At 44.9% G+C, this 23,236-nt stretch overlaps 1 protein-coding gene across 4 annotated transcripts in view; it reads right to left on the bottom strand.

Annotated features, from left to right (window-relative positions):
* The window catches only part of stard13b (StAR related lipid transfer domain containing 13b), an 83,947-nt gene that overhangs the window by 23,743 nt on the left and 36,968 nt on the right, over positions 1-23,236 (bottom strand). The window contains exon 1 of one of the 4 annotated variants that reach the window (XM_076282377.1): positions 18,219-18,666. The exons of 1 other annotated variant lie outside the window; for it this stretch is intronic. In XM_076282377.1, coding sequence (XP_076138492.1) covers positions 18,219-18,342 — 124 coding nt within the window. In that variant the 5' untranslated portion in view covers positions 18,343-18,666. Of the gene's footprint in view, positions 1-6,219; positions 6,877-10,671; positions 10,969-18,218; positions 18,667-23,236 lie in introns of those variants that run through there. 2 more of the 4 variants (XM_076282376.1, XM_076282379.1) reach the window with 2 other exon arrangements.

Here is a 23,236-nt window from a genome sequence, read left to right as displayed (position 1 = left end):
GGGGTGGTTACTCTGGTGTTCCCATGTGTGGACCCGCATCAAACAAGCTCAACCTTACTACAGACAGGTGTCTTTCCCATCTAGTCTAGTCTACTCAACCAACCATCACACAAACACACACAATAAATCCCCACATAACGACCTTATTACATACACACTCACCCCCAGCACCACCACCGTATGCACAAACACACACACAATCAGCACAGGACGAGCACATGAATGCCATTAATAGCTTTCAGGGTCCACTGCTGCATAGCAGGAAAACAGGGGGTACAGGGGAATGCCCAAAGGGCGCGCACGGGGTAGGGGGGCCGAGGAAGGAAAGATCTCCAAAAGCTCCACCACCACCAATAGCAGGGAGCTCCAGTCCCCGAGCAGAGCGCAAGTAGCGGAGTGCTAAGTGCTAAACGCTTCCAGACGACTGGAGGGCGGCCATTTTCCCACACATGCTAAAGTGTTTTGACAGGCAGATTGGTGGCCTCTCAAGAAGGATTTGCTTTTTTTTTTTTTTAAATGAGGATAGAACAACAGCAACTCGGAATCTATGGAGCTTTCCGGCCCCAGGCCGCTCCATCAAAGTAAAGCCGCCCTGTCGTCTCTGAGGACACTTTAAACATCACCGCAAAATCCTCCGGCGCTCCTGGGTGATATTAGCAGAAAGAGCGTTATTAGTTCTCCATGTCCAAACTGTCTAAAAGACACACAAACAACACCCTAGCACTAACACACTGACAGCTGAAGAAACAGTGACATGGATGGGAATGGGTTGGCACACATGGACTGATTAGCTACTAATCACTACTGCCTGTGGGCAGGATGTAGCCCTGACCACTAACACCCAGGCCACAACTGGGCCACATCTGGGCCACATCACTGTTCATCTGGGTCATTCTCACATGGCTACATGCAATCAATTCCCCATGCTTCTTAGAGGCTACTAGAAAAGGGCATTGTAACTTATGGTCCGATACAATAACAGCGTGACCAATGCATAAAGCCAGGTTCTTTGCCAATCAGGTTAGCTATTTTGACAGATAATCTGAAATATTATATATCCCAGCAATAGTCCCTGACCGTGACTGGTGTGTGAGTGTGTGTGTGTGTGTGTGTGTGTGTGTGTGTGTGTGTGTGTGTGTGTGTGTGTGTGTGTGTGTGCGTGTGTTTGAATGTGTACGTGTGTATGTGTGTGTGCTTGAGCGTGTACATGTGTATGTGTGTGTGTTTGAGTGTGTACATGTGTATGTGTGTGTGCTTGAGAGCATACAGTATAAACTGCAATCTGTTGGTTCTGCTGTTCTGTAATAACATGTCGGTTACATGCGGTGTAATCCTGTTCGCCTGGGGTGCCGTGTGTGTGATACAGATCTCAGGTTCCGTGTCCTAATCACAGCCTGTGTTCTGTAATTCTTTCCTCTGCCTCTGATGACTGCGAGTGTGAACACTGTCATTTTGTTTTCCACTGAGCTGAGCAGCTGCCTGGTAAACTTCTTCAGCCCTGACTACCAGAGAGGCAGACGAGGCGGGGTTAGGAGCGGGATTAGGCCTAACTCACACACTCACACACTCACACACAATGCTAATTAGGAACAACTGGCGCGTGCTTTGAATTACGAAGACATGGGATTCATCATTCCTACGAACACAGGTGAGACATGGGATTCATCATTCCTACGAACACAGGTGAGAACAATTATGCTGTTTACGAACACGTCATGAAACCGATGTAGACTTTTCTTAGGAAGCTTCTTAGGAACCAATTTAAGAAAATTCTGATACCTTGCATATACTGTACAAGTAGATTTGTATGAGAAAAATCAAAGCATACATGCCCTATCCATATGATATAGTGGGTCTTATGGCAATAAAAATCTTGCAGTGCGGACCACACACAAGCCAACAGGAGCTCAATAGGACAGCATATAAGAGCTGGACCTAGTTCCAGGATGCATTCTGTCAATAACCAGTTATTAAACGGTTCTAGGCAGAATGTTCCAAGGTTTAGGTGAGCAGACTAAAAGAGGCTAAAGAATGGAATGCCTCTCAGTTCCGAGCTGTGCTCCTGTTTTTTGAGATGCCACAGGGCACACAGTGCGAGACACCGCCCTCTAGAGGATGACAAGCTAATGTGCATCCACATCGAACAATACCAAGCTCCAGAGAGTGTATGTGCCTGAGTGTTGGTTTGAATGTTAATATGATTTTGGATAACAACACAGATACTGTAAATTGGAAGTGAAAAAGGATGCAACAGCTGGAAGGAAGAAGCCAATGCAATACTCAGTCAAGACAATACTAAGAGAGACAGAGAAAGAAACATAAAACCATATTGACATGTACAATGTTCAATGGAAAAAGACATACTTAGTGTCAAAAGACAGCAGACAGCTAATGATTATAGACATGCACAATATCCTAGAACAATGAGACCTTTGGCAAGTCACGTGGACCAGCTGAACAGACACAGACACAGACACAGACACACACACACACACACACACACACACACACACACACACACACACACACACACACACACACACACACACCAGTCATTAGTCAGAAGAGTGTCTGTGTGTCACAGGTCCTAGTCAGACAGCCAGTTCCTGTTAGAGAGGGCTGTAAACAGGACACAGTTGTGTGTTCGTCTGTGGTCGCCCACAAGGCCACCGGCTCTCTCATGTCCCTCTCCTTGGCAGAACACAGACTACACTCACTAGAGCTCCTGGTTCAGTTTATGTTTTTTTATTTCTGATTATTAAAGCATGTTAATGACTTAGTAAACCTGACCTGCAGTAAATGTTATAATACACAAAGAAAGCCAATAAGGTATTGCATACCCTGCTGGTTTGCTGTTGTGTGCACGTCAACCAGTAGAGGGTGATAGTGAGTTAAAAAACATAGACATACTGTACACACCAGCAAAGACTTTGTAGGACTGTACCTTTGTGACGCTATTATGGCCACAGAAATATCAAATATGTGGACATGGTGAATGATTGCTTTCTTTTCAAGGCAGCTATTAAATTCCATCGGTTCTTACCTAAGTAAATCGGTCAGTGGAATTTCTAAAACAAGGATAACACACAGCAGATATTTGATATTTTGAATTTGAAGCCAGGAATTTCACACATGAACAAAAATATGTACTTTTCCAGCCCTCTACAGCCAATCATTAGCAACAGTGTATCACAGCTACAAATAACATTCTTAGGTCACCAGATGTTTATATTGTTTCAGTATCTGTCATAAATCAGTATTTTTCTCTGCATGTCAGAGCAGTGAAAGTTTTTTTTTTTTCCCAGCAGGACCAGGTTAATGAGTTACTCTCCAGCAGCTATTAGACGAGCCTAGGTATGCTCACTTGTCAATGATTGCCTGCCCTGGCCATATGGCACCTGACCAGGGATATCTAATGGGGCGGGAGTAGAGGCCTTGAGTGTGGAACAGAATTCAGGTGGGAACAGGTTGATGGAAAGAGCTGTGATTCAGCCACAACTAAATACAATTCAGTACAGCTCATGTAACAATATAATATAATTGCATTCCCATGATAGAATGTGGTGGAAAAAGAAGCCCATGTCTATTTGTGCATGTGTTATCAAGTATCAAATTCTTTTAATGAAAGAATATAGAATTTTGTAAGAATGCAGATTCGTGCCCATTTTGCTGAACAACATGACGGAGCAATATTAAACCTCCGCACAGATACTATATCTGCAAGTGAGAATGATGCAATTGCCAACTATCACAAAAGCAACGTCCTCATTTTGACACCTTGCTTTCTAAACAACTAGATAACAGCAACCTTGAAAATTGTGCATAAACTTATCTCCTCATTATCAGCTAACATTGTCACTTCATTCACTGTACATACTGTATTGGTTGGTCTTAAGTTCATGGAGTGACAGAGTATATTACCTAAAACATACCTCTATTTTTATTGTAGTCGCCTCATGTTACAACTATTATTTAAATAATTTAAGGTTTCTTTTTACAACCAGTCTGACTCAGCTTTCCCCTGGACCAGGGGACTAATAAGGGATATTCCCTACTCCTAAAATATCCCTCTGACACATACAACTCATGACCAACTCACATCAAAGCAGGCCAATGGCTGAGACATAAATATGATACTTACTGAACCTAGGTGGCAATTTATACGTTTAAGCCTTTAATTTTCTTGCATGACACAGACACACAAACACAACACCACACACACACACGTACACAAACACACACACACAGAGAGAGAGAGAGAATGAGTGGCCTATATGGACAAATAAACACACACACACACACACACACACACACACGCATGCACGCACGCACGCACGCAGGCACACGCACACACATGCACTCACACGCACACACCATCATACACTGCATTTTATTTTACTTTTACCTATTTATTTTATTCTTGAAATGAAAATCTACTGACATGTATGTGTGTGTTCAGATTTATTGTATAACTGCTTTGGCAATATGAGTGAGCTTGTCATGCCAATAAAGCATTCTTGAATTGAATTGAATTAAATTGAGAGAGAGAGAGAGAGAGAGAGAGAGTGAGAGAGAAACACCACCATCAAGGGAGAGTGTTTCACAAGATCGTTCCTTCCCGTGTTTGACTTGTTAACATTCTTTAGCATGAATTAAATGAGCCACAAGATCTACTGTCTATGAATACCCAAACAACATACAAGTGCTCTCAGTGGATTCAAAACAAATATGACAAGAGAGAAAATGAATGCCCGGTGAAGACCACTTCACCTGGACGTTATGAGACTACCACGCTCTTCAGCACCCTGGTTGAATAATTCATCCCATGGCTCTGAATGAAACCTTGAAGTGGGGTTTGTTTCCGAAGAACTTGAGAGACCCATACTCTCATTCATTCATACTGACCTGTACAAACCTCAAAGGACTGCATCCCTGTATAAATGCCACTTCAGAATGTAAAACTACCCCCCCATCCCCCCACAAACCCCTCACATCTCATCCCAACACCACTTCAGTGCCAGTGAGTGGCTTCAGGCTGATTGAATGATCAAGCCCCTGAGAATTGGGGACCGGGGGTGACGGGGAAGAGGAGTGCTTGTCTTCCTTTTCACCTTGAGAGGTTGGATTGGGTCCGCCACCTCCTCCTTCTCTTCTTTCTCCACTCTCTCTGTCTCCTCCTTTTCTAACGAGCATTGGGCTCTCGAGCCTCTGCCTCACCCCTCTCCACTCATCTCTCCTCTCCTCTCCTTGTCACAGGACTCATGTGCTCAATGTCTGCATTGTTTATGGGGAGCAGGCGACAGAGGGCCGCTTCTCCAGTGCAAAACAGGAGGGAGGAGAGGAAGGGGGGTGGGAGGGAATCATGAAACAAAATCTTGTTTTTAAGATGCATGTGGACTGATGTGGAAAAAATGTTCTGACCTCCCAGAGGAGAGATGAGAGTGGAGGAAAGTTGTTAAGCTCAGAGACTAACAGATGTGGATTTGGCGCATGAAAGAGAGAATATCACTGAGATCTATACAGTCAGAATCCTGATAGCCTCAAATAGCTGAGGTAGATAAAACTAGCAAATGACAGTATGTCAGTACCAGTAATTACTGACCAATGTCAGTTGTCTTACGAAATGCCCCTAATAATATAGCTTCAATTTAGGCAACCCTGTGACTCTGTTATTCTGTTATAACTATACAAAACAATACAGTTTTAAAAAGAGCCCGACTGATAATTTGGCAATATAATCGGCCGTTATTAGCTATTTGCCAATCCATCAGTATCGTCGTCAACTTTTTAATATGCAAAATATTTGAAAAAATGTGTACATTGTGTTTGTTAAAAACGAATATCGGCCATCATTTCGAAATCAGTATCTATCATTAAAACCCCAGTCTGACTGTAATTTTAGACAAATCGTAAGAGGGAAGCTGACCTGTGCTCATACAAATAAGACACTGCAAGAGCATGACAGCAACTGAGGGTTGCAGGGAAAGCTCCATGTGATCAGTGATGAAAGTCTGTCTGCTCCACAAAGGCATCTCAACCACGACAGACCCTCACGAGGCCAGGCCCCATGATCCATCACACACGATTAATCCCACAAACAAACATACACACACACACACACACACACACACACACACACACACACACACACACACACACACACACACACACACACATTCACACTCACACTCACTCTCACACTCACTCACACACACTCACCCACTCAGCTGTCAAACTATAACTTTGGAGACAGATTTAAGGTGACAGCCAGGATGAGAGACATTGTCGGAGCTGACGGTCCCAGAGACAGCGAGTAGGGCCAAACAAATGACACCCGAGGGTCACCACAGTCGCCAAAGGGCGTGTCACCGAGGTCAGGTGAGGCTCTGGCCTTTCTTTAAACCCCTTGCAGACACAGAAAAGGCCTTGGTTAGCAGAAAGACTGTTAGTCACACTCAAAACCCCCCTGCTCCACAGAAAGGTGTAAAACACTCATGAGACACTGATCCGCACTGACAGATGCTGATGAGAGCTTTGAGGACTAGAAGACTCTACTTTAAAATATGGTAAACTAAATCCACAGAAGAAAGCAACTTAGAAAATATATTTGAATAATTGAGTTCTTTGAATGATTGAAATTTCTGAGTTATTGTGAAAAAGAAACTGTTGAAATACTTCCTTCTGGGATTTTTGCTTTGCATTATATTCTATTTGTCCTTGTGGTTTGGTGACAGCGTTTGAGTTTTTCCTCCTCACTGCGTTCCGCTCTTTATAAGGTGGTTATGAGATCCTTCTACTGATGCCAATGTCCAGCTCAGCATGGGAGTCCAGGCTGGAAAAGAGGGGGAATAGCACGGCCTCTGTGCCGGGGGAAGAGGAAAAAACGAGAGTGAAGGAAAATGATCAGGAATTCGGGGGCGGGGAATCAAGAATCCTGCAGGAAATTTCCCCTGCATGAAGTCATGAATAGCTCATTGATTCCACTCTGGCGGGGGTTTGTGGTGTGCGTGTGTGTGTGTGTGTGTGTGTGTGTGTGTGTGTGTGTGTGTGTTACTCTCAATGTCTGGATGTAAATATGTTAGTGTCTAGTGTGAGCATGTTTATGGGGGCTGTCTGAAAGTATAGTATATCTACATATATTAACGTATGTCTCTATATCACTGTGTGAGTGTATACGTGTTTGAGTAAGAATGTACCTAGAAGTACTTCTATGTGCTTGTTGTGGTGTATAGGATACTGTCTGCATCACAGAGCTGGACACCACCATCTGGCACTGGATGAATCAGTGCGTGTTAACATATGTCTCTATTCCGTTCCAATAGCGTTGCACTCAAACGAGTGAAACTGATCTAGTGCAATAACCATATAGTCCCATATGGCTAACATCGTAACTGTTGTCTAACATTTTTAGCTAGGCTATATGTTAACATCATCATAGTTACTGATACTGTGAGGTTAAAGCATCTACTGTGTCCTGTTGGGAGATGTGTGAACACCACCAGAGGGGCAGAGAGAGGACCAGGAGAATCTGGACACCAGATGGGTCAAAACGAACAGCAGGAACGCAGGGAGAGAGGATACACACATACACACACACACACACACACAAATAAGGACATCAGGTCCTACAGTTACTGCTTTCCACAGCATAGACAGAGCAGCTCAGCCAGATGAGGAGAGGGTGGACTTGAGGAGAGGGAGCTTATTCACTTGAAGCATTATTGAATTTTAAGAAACTAATGGACCAAGCGGACTCTCAGGGATGGGTGGAACAGGACACATTTCTGCTATGTGACCATGAGGAATGAGGTCAAGCGCTGGGCTGCTAAAGGCTTTCGGGCATAAATTCTGATGGGGATGAAATTGAACTAATGTGAAAAAAGTAAACCCATTAACCCAGAGATGCAAACAGGCATGCATGGGCTGGTGTATCTCAACTGACCAGAAAAGGACAGAGAATCTGTCCTCTCCAAACAGCATCTAAGCTCCTGAAATGCCAACGCGATGGCCACGCGACAAAGACTGTGTGGAATTCAGCCTGGAAACATTGCTTCACCAACATCGACAAAACGCATGCTCACATGCACTCACACACATACAGATTTTATAAGTCATACACAGACAGTCACAACCACACACTGGCCTCACACACACACACACACACACACACACACACACATACACACATTCACACACCCCTCCCCTGTTTAACTGCGCTGTGTCAACAACGAGCAGGCCTGCTGGAATGCGGAATCCACTGGTCAGTGAGCGTAGGGGTCACTGACGATGACACTTCACTCTCACTGGCCATCAGATCCCAGGTCAGCCAGCAGCACTCACCCACCAACCACCCAACGCGCCACAGAGCCGGCCTGACTTAGCCAATGATTATTAACGCTCACAGCCGTCAGACAGTAAGAAAACATCCTCTCCTGCCACGGTCGGGTAGGAGGGTGGGGGTGAAGGTAGGGGGTAAAATGTCTGTCTGTGTTATTGCCACTATTCACCCCTCCATAGGGGGACCGGGGCAGGGAGAGAGTGGCCGAATAACCACCCGCTTACAGTGAAAAATGACCACAGAAGGATCGCAGTGGAGCTTCTGAGATCACGCCGACTATTCTAGACATGATAATCATCAATGAAGAATGTGCTTATTTTCACAAAGCCAGCCTTGGAATGGCTCTGGATGGATCTAGATTATGCTGATAAACTATACTTCCTGCGGTGTGGACCTGGGAATTTTCCAGGTGCCCAAAACTGAAAAGAATTTACTACGTCTGATCCTGAACTTACGCAACATTTTCTAGAATCTTCCTGAATCCACGATGGGCTACGTAGAGACGGCACTATACAATGGCAACGTTTTTTTTTCAGGTGGCAACTATGCATGTCTCGTAAAAGGGTACCAATGAATGAGCAGCATTGTAAATCAACAAAACATGACAGGAGGAAATGGTTTCTGCAGACAATGACTGATGAGTCACACCTGACAGCACCATGGCGAGCAAAACTTCAAAACAAGCTTGGGACTCACAACTTGCATTCCTCCTATCTTCCCCCACAGGTGACCCACATAGCTGCTGTGATGACAAAGCAGACAACTTTGATCCCCACACCACACACACACACACACACACACACACACACACACAGACCCAAACACAAGACTCCACATGCCCTTGCCACCGCCACCAGACATCTGAGAATCACAACCGCTCCATGACACACACACACACACACACGCACACATGCACACACGTATACGCACAGCAACAATACCAACATACCAACACCAGCCTCCAGGGAACGTGTAACAGTCTGTGGATGAACAATAACTGGTCTATACGAATCCTTTCTTCGGTGCCACTGACTAATGGTATGCCCCAACAGACACCAAGCCCACACACACCATCTCTGACGTGCACAAACACACGTGCCGAGGACGCTGAGCACAAGGAGCTCTGTCCACTATCTCGGGACCTTGGGACGCCTCATTACGCAACGCCACTCAAGCACCGATGCCAGCCTCACACGCCCTTAGTGATAAAGCTTCATGCCAATGGTGACGGCTATTACTCTGTTGGCTGACCCAAGAGGTGTGTCCTGGGAACCAATGAAACCCCAAACCTTTGATCTCACCCTGCAGTAAGGCACTGTCAACTGGGCAGGGAGATTGAGTTTGGGTGTGGAAGGGGGGGGGGGGGTTGACAGGGGTGTTGTGGGTGCTGTTGTTATGCATGTTAAGCTGGCCTCCTCCCCCAGGTAAGACACACATTGTGTGTCACTGAAAGACAAAGACAGGGGAGGGGTAGAACAACTCAAGGGAGGTCAAGCCTGGTGTTGTCCAGCTGTAGGGCATTGTCCTCAAGCTTGTGGCCTGCACTCTCCCAGGAAAAAGGGCCACACGCTGGTCTCCCCTTTCTCCAAGGCCTCAGTAAAGGTTTTAAAATGCTTGGGAAATGGTCTTGATTTAATGACAGACCCGAGGGACGTTGCGGTTGTTCTCTGTGCTGGCGTCAATGCAACCAAACCCACAGTATAACTATCAACCACAGGGTTAAGGGTCAGGTTTGTATTACTGCTGCATATTTATCTCAGCCTCTCAAATGGGCCCTATCTAAGGGAAACTACATACTACAATGGTGAATAAGTCTCACTTGAAGTTCCAGGCTTTTGTTACTCCTGCCAACACTCCTTTACTGCAAACACTGAAGGGCCAAAGTTGAAGCTTGCTTAATATTGTCAACTCATTTCGCTCCAGTGATCAGTGAGCAGCCACACATCACATGTAATAATTTGAAGATGAATTGCAAAAGAGACATGCAGTGAGAGAGGAAAGTGGAAGAACAGAAGCACTAGTGAGACAGAAAATGTCAAATTTCACCCACCACATTGACCCTCTGTTTCGTACGCTTGGCAAAAGTCCATTGACACTGAGTAAACACTCACTATGGCAACTGGGCCCATGCTAAGCATGGAACGATCCCGTGCCTCTTCAAAAGGAGGAGGAATTACATAAGTGTGCCCCCCCTGCCCCCTCCCCACCCACGACTATACCCATCATCTACCCCCCCTGCCCCCCTCCCCCTCCACCAAATTCACCAATGACTCCCCCACCATGACTCCCAACTCCTCCCCAGTCACCCCACCTCCCCACCGAGTCTTACATACCTGCGGCGATTCTTTTCAGCAGCTGCTGGCGAGCAATGATCCTGCCCAGCCGATACCCCGAGCGCCTCCGCCGGCTGTCAAGACGCAGATAGATGTCCTGCGTCTCAGGGGTCATGCTGCCCAGGCACTCGCTGCTCTGGGATTCCGGGAGTTCCCTGAACATGTCTGCCACCCCACAAGTGCGAACCCACTCCCAACTTCGTCACCCGAACAACAACGACAACAACACCAAGAAGGTGACGGCAACGCAAGCAGTTTCCTCTCTGCCTCTCTGCTCACAGAGAAGCTGCACGTGTGTGCTAGTGCGTATGTATGAGAGAGTGAGAGAGAGAGAGAGAGAAAGAAAGGGAGAGCCCGAGCAACAGATCACCCAGGCTCAGCCCTGACTGTAGGAGGAGTGTCAGCACTTTGCACTACCCGCCCCCTCGACGGTCACATGACTGCCAGGCAGCCAATGGTGTTGGGGCCGGGCCAGCACGGCCCACCTGTGTGAGCTGAATCCTGAGTCTGTGTGTGAGAGTCTGTCTGCCTCCCCCGGCTCTGGAGGGAAATATAAATACCAGAGGAATGCCTGTGAACTGAGCAAACCCTGCCAGAGAAACAGAGGGAGGGAAAGGTGGAGAGAGAGAGAGAGAGAGAGAGAAAGAAAACAGTGAGAGGGAGAGAGGTGTAAATGAAGGGATATAGGGAATGAGGGAGCAGGAGGAGGAGAAGGCCATGGGAGGGATATAAAAACACCACAGATTTGTCCCACCCAGCCTTAAAAACAAGCCTGCCACTGTGAACCAGGGGTGTAAATCTCTGGAAAGACTTCATTTTCATTCTTAAAGTTAGCATTTCATGTGTAGCCATGCAATCAAACCTGAAGAGATGATATGATACAATAAGACAGAATTGCCTTCCTTACATGCGATCCAATTAGCATAACATCATGTTAAAAATATACAAGGCAAAAACTTGAGACTGTTTTAACTTCACACAGTTAACTTCTTTTTCCAAAACAGCACAAAAGAAATTCTGACTGGGCTGATATCCATAACGTGGTTGACATTTTATAGTTTGACTGAACTAAGATATAAATTCAATTAAAACAAGAAAATGGGAAATTTAATATAATATTATATATAAAATACATATATACTGTATACAAACTATGTTTATATAAGATAGATAAAAAAATATTTTGATTGTTACCACAGTTACTGTACTAACAACCGTCCAGTGAAATTGCCCAGGACATAAGTTTGCTCATTGTAAAACCATTAGCTTGCACGAGTGAGTGACACAGATGCAGACATAGATCTACTGATAAACTGATAAGAGAAACTGCTGTCAGTTACACAGAGAGAGAATGTGTGTGTGAAAGAGAGGAAATGAAACAAGGGAGGCATCTCGTGTACAAGGTGTTAAATCGCCAGCCCCCCGGGCAGCAGCACCACCCCATCTCTCCCCATCCAGTCAGTCCACAGTGGGCCTTCACAGGAAGTGGAACGGCTTGTGAAACACCTATTCATGCCAGCCGCCTGCAAACAGGCGTCCTATTCACGCGTCAGCAAGGCCGCTAAGCGGCAACACTCACATGATAATCAGCTCTGGCTGATATCATACTGGGAGTCAATGTCTGCCAGTTGGTTTCAGGGTTTTAGCGGTGGCATAGAATGCTCTCCTTGGGAACCTGTTTGGCCTGTGGTCCCATAGCATTACATCACCATGCTTCAGTACTTTCATTACAAGCTAAATTCACACTAGCACTATTTAAATGCTAATCATATGCTAACATTGTTCACAAGTTATAGCTGTAAACTAATGCCCTCTAGGGATTATATTCCTATTTCTACCACATGACATATATAGTGACCATGTACAGATGCATAGTGGACATATATGTCACCAGGTGGAACTATGTTTAAATATAAAATTGGAGCCTTAATTTGTCCGGCAAGTTTGGCTTGTTCCATTGCAGCATGGAACAAGCTAAGCTCTAACACTTTTAAATAGGCTCCACATCCTTGCAAACAGTCTCCACCCACTGCCAGTCTCAGGGCCAGCCGTGTGAGTGACACCACAGGAGCTATACACACAGAGGCTGACTGTTCAATGCCAACAGCCAAGCCAGACGCCTGCCGCATACAATATGAACAGAGTGCGTACATGGGCAAGGCACCAAGTTAAACACACACTTGTACATACCTCTCTCTCTCACTCTCTCTCTTTCTCTCTCTCTTTCTCTGCATCCTTCACCACTCCAGGCACAAACACACACAAAACACCCAAACACACCACTCCTGGAGAAACGTGGCAGACATTTCCTATAAACACACACACACACTTTCCAGGGACTACTCTTTTGGAGCAAAAAAGGCGGTTTCTCTCAGGCAGTTTCAACGGCCCGTCGATAGTGCTTGCTCCAGAGTGGGGCGGATCCCCAGCCATCAGTGCCAATGATTTCATCTGTTGACCTGACGGCTGAAACACACACACACACACACACACACACACACACACACATGGAACAGCGGCAAGTATGTGTTCGCTGTCTCGTAAAGCCCCTAAGCCCATGGCAGGGAGCGTCTGTACTCCAGGTGTTGATATCCGCAGGGGGAGGTGAGCTTGTATGGGATGCATGTAGGGGAGCTTTAATTGATGCGTTGCTCTAAGTAGCCTGATCCTGCATGTACTCCTCCCATTCCACTATTGGCCAAGACGGCATGAGAGAACCACATGTGACACGCCTCCCACATCTACTTTAGCACAGAATTCGCAATGGCCATTACAGGAACCACTAATTAATGTGCACACAGACACAGTGTATGTATGGTGAGAGAATCTTACACGGATCATAAACAGGCTCAGGTTCTGGCACTCTTAAAGAGTGAGTTATCGGGCCCGCTTTCTTGCCAGTGCCCTAGAATGTGTTCTTAAAATTATTTAATTTTAATAGTACGGTATGGTTGTATAACAGCAGTCACTACCACAGCTAAATCCTTCATCATCTGTTAATTGCAGCGTAAACAGTCTGGACTTCCAGCGGAGAGTTCACAGAACAAACATGCTGTAGCAGTCAGGGTATTGGCAATCACAGTGGTGTTGCAGAACTGGGAGAGACAGCTTAAACAGGCTTTTGCACATTATGAATCAGGAGCCAGTAGGCTGCCCAGTTGCCTAATACATCCCATCATACCCAAGGACATTGTGTATGTGCACAAATGTGTGTGAGTGTGTGCGTGTGTGTGTGTGTGTGTGTGTGTGTGTGTGTGCGTGCGTGTGTGTGTGTGTTTGTGTGTGTCCACATTTACAAGGGAGAGAAACAGTGTTTCTGAAAATGGATACACATACATTATGTCTCTTGTGGCGTTCTGGCGTCTGTCCCAATGTCATGTGCATATTTCAGTGGAGAATAGATAGATAGATGGATAGATAGATAGATAGATAGATAGATACTTTATTGATCCCCAGGGGAAGACTTGTTTGGTCCTACAAAAAGATCTTCATTCAGACATTTAAACCTGGATATGACTGACCACTGCCAGACCACTCCCTGCTTGTCTCCAGGCCCTGGGATAAGACTGCAGTAAGACCAGCAATACGTTAGTGTCCTATCAAGACAATACCCTCCCCTTTAAAACCACCATCACTCAGTCGAGCCCTTTCACGGGATTAGAGTGTTAGGACCCCTTCTTGGTGAATGAAGACCCTCAGAATTAGATGAACCTTTTTTTCCAATTATTTGTCTGAGGTAAGAAGTCTCCAGTTCCCTCTACCAAATGGCTCGTCAAATGACAGGGTTTAAGAGCTGATCGTTGCAGATAGTCTTGGCACCCAGCCCCTCTCAGACCAGGTGTGATAGAATGGTTCCTCATGGTTCCACACTAAATGGTTCTTGTCTCGAGGGCCACATCTGAGGAGAACTACTACTGTCATGTGGGCATGTGGAGGATCGTGGTGAGTGAGGTGTGTGTGTGTGTGCGTGTGTGTTGAGATAGAGGGATAGTCTTGCGACTGAGCTGCAGGGTGGGTCATAGCTCCTGAAGTCAGGCAGGCAGGCAGCTGAGTAAATGTTTAGTCGCTAGTTTGATGTGGTCCTGTGATTCAGAGGCATACATATGTAATCTGGCTCCCTGCTCTGCCTCCCACCCACCCATTCACCCCCTCCCTTTCTCACTTCCATTTTGTTTGCCCGCATGTGTTTTTCTTTCCTAACACTTTTCCGTTGAATTTTGTCAGTAGCCTGGGGCAGAGGAGATGACATTAAAATGACTGATCAATTCCTCATGAGAAGATTCATGAGAAGATCTGGGGCCAAAGTGTCCGGTGGGACATCTCCCAGACGCTTGTGGAGATGTTGAGACATTCAGAGCTTTCACAACAGGACCACTGCTTGGCAGCAACAAGTGTCTGAGCGCAGTGTTCACCACTAAGGCATGTGTGTGCCAGGCTGGCAGGTGGGTGCACTTTGCAGAGGACAGGGGCTGGTTTTGTCTGGGGTGAGCACAACTGGCCCTCTTCACACCAACTGCATTATGCTCTCTCTCTCTCTCTCTTCTGTCTTTCTCTCTTCTGTCTCTCTCTCTCTCTCTCTCTCTCTCTCTCTCATAAGCCCTGGTATGTCCATGGTCACAACCAAGTGAGCTGTCTTATCACAAAGAACAATGACTTCCTCTCACTGCTTGTAGGTTGGTGATCTCTTTTCATTTAAATCACTTTTCCCTGGAATCAAACCAGACCACACAGTCTTTAGATGTGGCCTCCGCATAATAAACATACTTACTCACTGAGTACATCACTGTCAAATTTAAATAGACTTGTGTTGATGACCGCTCTCAATTTCATATAATGTCTTAGCATTAAGATTGGTCAATTCATAAAGATCATAACCAAATTCTTGCACAAAAAGACCATAAAATGATTAGCACAAACACCACATTAATATCACCAGTAACTTTATATTTGATCTAACAGTTCATGTTTTATTGCCAGGTTACAAATTGTATTATCCTGATTCACAAACAGACATGGACAAATATAATTTATTATCCTGATTCACAAACAGACATGGACAAATAAAAAGGAACTGTGTGGCATTACTGGTGTATTCTTCCTTATCTGGTTTGGCAGACATAGCCTCACAATATCATAAAGAGTGGAGTATTTTCCTGGGCACTCCTTCAAAGACTGACGGTCTGGGTGAGAGTCTCTGTGTGTGTGTGTGTGTGTGTGTGTGTGTGTGTGTGTGTGTGTGTGTGTGTGTATGCATGTGTGCGTATGTGAGCGTATGCGTGTGTTTGTGTGTGTGTGTGTGTGTGTGTGTGTGTGTGTGTGTGTGTGTGTGTGTGTGTGTGTGTGTGTGTGTGTGTGTGTGTGTGTGTGTGTGAAAACTGGCCATCTGTGTTTGTGCACAGGACACAGTGTCTGAATGTAAGAGGTTACTGGGTGCAAGACTTGAAACACACTGTCTGTCTGAGTCCTTTATCACAGTATGTACTGTGCTGTGTTCCACAATTTCTCTTTCTCTTTCTCTCTCTCTCTGAAGTCTCTCTTCAGTCACTTGCAGACTACTTGAGACAACTCCAGCTTCAGCATCAAAGCATGTGTTGGAGCATGAAAAAAAATCAGGATATGCAGATATGGATAATTTATGTACACACTCAAAGCATGTCACACAGACACAGACACTCTCTTTTTCTCTCTCTCTCTCTCTTCATTTCTCACACACACAGACACACAGATGCACACACATACACATACACATACACATACACATACACACACATACACATTGCATTGTAAGCATTGTAAACAACTTTGCTGTATACCAGTGGTATTCCCTGAATACAAATGTTGAGCTCTCCAGATACCGTACAATTACAGTGGTAAAGCTATACCTTAAATACTTTCCATAAGTAGTCCCCTAAAGTTTAACGCTCACCTTTCCTAGGAGACTAAGCCATCTATATCCATCCCAACCCATATAAGGTCCTCCATTGTTTGGTGCGAATATAAACAGCCAACCAAGGCCAAAGTAGTGTAGCATCTCTGGAACACATATATGGAATAGAATGCTGTCAACCATTCCAGCAACATGCCACCCAGTGGCTAAATTAACGAGGTGCTTCAATGTTGCCTCCCCATCCCAAGACACAAATAAACACTTGACATTCACAAACAGACCAATTAAAGAGGCCACGTCGATGGGGTGAAGGATCAGGTAGCCATTTGGCATTCGCACAGCCTAGACTCAAGCACAAGGTGAGCCATTCAGTTCACTCAAGTGTGAAGAAAAGAGATGCATACATCATGATGACCTATGCCATGTGTCAGGGCAAAGACTAGCTATCTGTGAACAGAGAGATAGAGAGGGAAAGAAAAAGAGGGAGAGAGAGAGAGAGAGAGAGAGAGAGAGAGAGAGAGAGAGAGAGAGAGAGAGAGCGTTCTCAATCACAGTACACGTGTGTGTGCTTAACGTGTTGCTTAGCATGACACCTAGTGGTGAAAGTAATTCATACACATCACGTTTGTCAGAGCAGTGTGCTCTCTTGTCTCTCTTTACTACTGTGACCACTTTATGTCATGATGCCATCTCCAAGTAAACATTTGCCGTACTGTCTTTAACGTGCAAGGGCAGAATGTCTTCTGTCTGACACATGGTCACGAGAGAGACAGTGAGGGCTTGTAGAGCTGTGAGAACACATGGTGAAAATCTGGAATGGACAGCAGCTGGATAAGAGAACGGTGTAGGAGCAAGCCACAGTCACAGACACAGGGGGATACACACACGCATTTATGAGCAAACATGCAGCAAGTTCTCCAGAAGAGTTAACTATATCACTACACCAAGATGAGACAAAAGATCTGTTAACATTTTCATAAATATATAAAAATTGTGCATGCTTCCATGGATTAAATCAAATGAACGGACAGGTTTTTTTTTAACAAAAAATAAATAAATTACCACTCCACTCCCATTCTTTATCCATTGAGAATGGATACACTTTAAAGCCCCTTGTCTTCATTCATATCTTCAATAACAATAAAAAAAATTCCCCAACATTTAAAAGGGTATTTAAACAGATCTATAACTATCCTGTTGTTGTCAATTGAAAGGAGTCTGAGAAAGACATTGATTGTCAATTGAACTCAAGTCTAAAATGTGGCTAAATTAACGATTAACCTAGTGTTTCACTTAGAGTTAACTTAAATAAAAAATATATGCATTACAGACACATTTAGAGTACATTTAACCACCAGAAAAGCGTCCGTGGGAATGTCGCACCTGAGATCATAACCTAGCCTACTGATAAAATCAAACGAGACATCCAAAGAAATGCTTAATTCCATCCCGTTGCGCATGTCAATCACACAAATGAAAGCCTTTTCTGAAAGCCCAAGTAATGAGTGTGTGAAGGACAGGGCACTGCATGAGAGAAACTAAATTCAACAATAGGTGCAGGTGTGCATTTTACTGTTGGAAAAATCCTATGTGACCTAATTCAATGTAGCGAGCATGCACTGTTTTATCGCATGGACATGCACTTTTTAGTGCCACTGACCTGCAAGTCGTCGCTCTCTGACATTTTTCCATAGTAAATCCCATGCTTTGGACGTGGAGTCTCGTAGCTGTTCACTAAAAGATCGTCTTAGCTTTAATTTGAGAGATCTTCGTTTTGCTGTCATTGTAAATCCCGTGGCATATTACGTGGGAGCGACTCCCTTTCAAACAAAATCCGTTATATCCTCAAGGGTAGCGCCTCCTCTCTCTACAATAGTCGCTTCTTCACCTGGTTCGAAAAGCCGAGGTGACTTGCAGCCAGCGAGTAACAGTGTAGTTTGCTGACAAATGGATACATAGTCTTCTTTAGTCGCCGTCGTGTCAGGAGACTAAGAACATCTTTCCGTTTGACGAAAAATTGCAAACCTCTAGTCAAGTCCTAGTGGTCACAGTTCGAACCAGATGTGTATAGCCAACATGAAGCCAACTTTGAAGTTTCCACTTGAGCCAGTGGCATACTACGGCGCTCGTCTCTCTCTCTCTCTCTCTCTCTCTGGCTCTCTCTCTCAAGTCACTCCCCCATTACTCTCGCTTTTTACGCAATAACTTTAAGACATTACAAAGCCCAGCGAACTTTAATGTATAGCCTACATGCTACATCTATTGCAAGTTGGCACATTAACCAATATACAAAAATAGACGAAGCTAAATAGCCATACTTTACAGTAAGACATTCACATTATAGGTATTGCAAAACATGCAAGAGTAACTCAACATCAATCAAACTAATGAATGAAATGTAGGCTACACTACATCAATATTCGACATTCACATTACTGAAGGGACACTTTCCCGGCAGAGACAAATACATGTTTAGCTTTAAGAGAAGCCTGCCAAAATTTGACACAAAAAAGTTAACAAAACTTCATGTCTCCATAAGTTCCTATTCTCAACTGAGGGTTCGTTTACATGTATCAGACCAATTGATTCAGCGGTAAGCAGGGGGATTAAGGCATTATTAGAGGCATACTTCTCTCATTTGGACGGGGCTTAGACACCCAGAGACTGACAGCCAACTTAATGAATGAAGCTGTACTGGCCTCTGGTTGCCCTCTCTCCATAAACGGCTGCGCCGGTCTTGCGTTACCTCATCCCGACCCGCTGATTGCCGGGTGATTTACGTCGCCCGGCAATGCGGAGAAATGTGTGAGTAACAAAATCTTCCATCTAAGAGGAGAAGGCCATTAGGAAAACAAATATTTCCTGGCGTGTTTCTCTTCAAACCCTAAATGATGTTTACATTGAAATGACCATGGATGTTAATGGGTTAAATCCGATATCTCTTCTGCGAATGACCGTGAGTTGTCTCAAGTTAATGTAGCCTACTCTGGATAAATGCTCTACGTCAGCAACCGTATCTGTGTAGCATTAAGTGAATGACAAACAAAACCCAACAATGAGGAGTGCCGAGTTATTAGCGAGTGACACTTGGGAATGTTGTCCTCTCTCTTTGTTTGGACTTATGAAAAAATACATTTTATGAGCTGTAAACGAAATGTCAAAATATCACCGTGGACATTAATGAGTTTTAATTAATTTCAATTTGAGGGTAATATTAAACATCTCTGAACTAATGTGCCAGTTTAAATTTTGATGACAATCTATTCAACACCCAATGGCAGGGTTGGGGACAAAATCAAGATGTAAATATTTAGGAGGTCCATATTGAGTCGTGGTTTTGGGAGAGGGGAGCTGATGAGATGTCTGATTAGAAAACCTCATGGGACACCAATGGGGCCGAACCACGTTCCTCAGTTCAAGTGTCAGAGGTCACAGGTCAAGACCAAACATTTCCCCTCACATGGGACCAACCAGAGAAGGAATTCCTTCTTTTTAGCCAGTTTTTTCTACCTTACCACATTTCTTCCCCAACCCCTCGAAGAGAACCTTGTTTATATATTCTATTTTGGACTACTTGTGTAAACATACAGCAAATCCACCCCAGAAATATGAGAATGTAATTGTCCATCAGGCAAGCCTTGCGTTTTGTATCATGGTCTGTGTCAGACACAAAAATAGCATTCTGTGCATTGGTGACACATTCATCCAGTGTGCAAAGAGGAACAAGACATCCGACTGAGATGATGGAAAAAAAAAAACACTTGAGCAAGTGTGTAAAAATGTCCAGAGAAGCACACAAACCAGACGTATAACTAAGGACAAAAGAAAAGAAAATAACTATTGCACCATTTTCACGCAGTCAGTGTATACTGGTTGGGAGGAAAATGTAGATGACCATGAGTGCTATGTTTGTTTGTTGTCTGAACTGTGTGTGTGTGTGGGAGTGTGTGTGTGTGTGTGTGTGTGTGTGTGTGTGTGTGTGTGTGTGTGAAAAAATGTTGATGTAATGTCTTGATTCTGTCTCTCTCTGTTCACATTGAGCATGCTCTGTGGATACAGCCCCCCAGCAGTGACCTGAAGGGCGCTATTTTGGGGCCCCATTTGTTCAAGCGTTACACATACTCTCTCTCTCACACACACACACACACACACACACACAGAGAGAGAGTAGCCACCGCACGGCTGCCACACAGTCAAAACTGCACACTCAGGCCCTCTTCACAAGCAACCTGTCCTCATGGATCACTCTGACCACAACGTCGCATGTCGGCGTGGAGAATGGCCCCGTTAGCTCACAACTGTCACCTACTGGAGTGTTGCACGAGTCAGCCAGGTCAAGCGTAATCAAAATCATACCCCCCCCGTGTGATGGTGTTTCATTTGGCAGGACAGTTTGGATAGCGATCATAGCAGGTGAGGTCAGTCCCTGGAAGTTTCTTCTCGTGCAAAACTATTTCACAACGCGATGAGTCAGTCGACGTTGGAGCTCGTCATGTTTTGTAACATCAGACGTGAAGAGCGCCCGACACCAGTACGGATCCAAGCCCGACCTGGGCCAGGTCTGATCCAGCGGGTCAGTTGACTTGCTAACAGAGGGGAACTAGCTGAGCTAATGTGAGTTTTCACAAGTGTTTTCATTTCTCATTTGTTGTTCTTGCTCAATGGACCCCCAAAGACAGGAAGTGATGTATGACAAATGGGACCCCATTTGACCCCCTGCGCAGGAAAACAACACTTGGCTTTGGAGTGCCATCCAATGCAATAATGAGAGTGGGAACTAATGTACTCCATACCCTTAAACCATCACAGATGTCCGGGAGAAAGAGGAAGTGACCACGACCTTTACTGTCCATCTTCCTTTAACTGTCCAATCACTTGATGGCTCACTGCCTTATCCCCTCACAATCATTATGAGTCTTTGTTACACAACCAGTTTTCCATGAGTGCAGTTACTTAATCTGCCGATAAATGTGGACTAAAGCACACAAACACAATTGTTCTGCTCTCAAGATCAGACAAAGGAAGTAATAGCTGAGATGGCGACAGGAAGCATTAGTCATTGTCAGGGAGGCTTCCCACACACACACACACACACACATACACACACTAGGGAAAAAATAGACACACACATGTTCACACACACAAAGAACAGATAAATATTTACACAAATTTATGAATGTGCAAATATAAAGACATGTACGTACAGCATGTGCTCAACCTCATCTTGCTTCAGACATCCAAGAATCTACTAACCTAATACAGTATAAGTGCAAGCACTACACACATACAAACACACGACACAGACACCTCACCATGCTTATGGACCCAGACATCCAAGAATCTACTAATCTAATATAAGTGCAAGCACTACACACCTACAAACACACAGACGCAAACACAAACAGGAAATGTTGCATTGTTGGTTTTGGACAAGCCACTATTGGCACTTATTTTCCATTCACTGGGTATTTTGAAGCCCCATTCAGAGGGCTCTGGCCGTCATCCACATCCAAAACCGGTGTCTGCTCTGCTCATGAACGCCCCGGCTCGTTTCCCATCTCGTCTAGTGTGCTGACCAGTTCCTCACTGTGGGAAACCCCACTTCTGTGCGAAGTGGATCCGCTGTGACTGGGCATACGTCCCTCGCCTGACTGGGGGTTGGGAATCTGAGGGCTGGGGTTGGGTTGGGTTGGGGGGGGGGGGGTTACAGACTAATGGAAACAAGGCTTGGGGATTTTTTTTTCTCTCTCTGACCACCCCACCCCCGCACCCTGTCCTAAAGGCCTGTCGAAGGCATGCACTATAAATTTCCTGAGCGCATATTCCCAAACCAGGTCTCCATTAGTCTAGCGGAGCAACACATGTGGTGTGTATCTGGGCCCAGACGGAGGTTGTGTGGGTGGATGAGTGGGTTGGGGGTGAGGTGAGGTGGGCGGGGGGGGGTGGGTGATCTGTTTGAGCCCCAGACTAAAGACACTTGGGCTGGGCTTGTTTTACTTGTGTCAACTTGGTAAGCTAATGAGTGTTTGCATTTAATTATACCGGTAAAGATTCTCTAGGTGATAACAGGACAGACCGTTTTCTCTGGTGCTTATGCGGACTGGAAGCGTTATGAATGTGCAAGGAAATGAATGTGTGTGACATGGTGAATGTGTGTGTGTGTGTGTGTGAGAGAGAGAGAGAGAGAGAGAGAGGGATAAAGTGTGTGATTGTTTATGTATGTGCCTTGTCTGATGTTAGTGTAAAATGTGGGGGAAAGGCCTTGATGTTTGTGAGTCCACATGTGTATCTGTGTGAAAGTGACTGTGGGTGTGTGATTATCTGTTTGTGTGTGTGTGTGTGTGTGTGAGAGAGAGCACAACGCTGACTATTGTTTTAGAGCTGCAGATGAACTGTATGACAAAGCATGTAATGCTGTCAAGACTAAGTCTGCAGGGGCTCAGTAAGCCACAAGAAATCCATGGGAAAACATTTACAGTCCCTGCAACACCTGGCTTCTATTAGGAGAGCGAGCACTGTATCCCCTCACTCACATCATTTCTCTCTCTTTTTTTTTCTTTCACTCACTTTTTCTCTCTCACTTTCTCTCTCTGTCTTTCTGTCTTTCGCTGGTTCACAACAGCTGATTTCTTTTTCTTAAGTATACATAGAATATATTGTCAAAAGTTTCGCTTTCTT

The sequence above is a fragment of the Alosa pseudoharengus genome, unplaced genomic scaffold (genome assembly GCF_046254945.1).
Source record: "Alosa pseudoharengus isolate Yale_2024_CS ecotype anadromous, Long Island Sound unplaced genomic scaffold, YU_APseudo_1.1 YU_APseudo_1.1_scf_13, whole genome shotgun sequence".
In the NCBI taxonomy this organism is placed as follows: Eukaryota; Metazoa; Chordata; class Actinopteri; order Clupeiformes; family Clupeidae; genus Alosa; species Alosa pseudoharengus.
The sequence above is the reverse complement of the archived record's forward strand: the minus strand, read 5'-3'. Positions and strand labels throughout refer to the sequence as shown.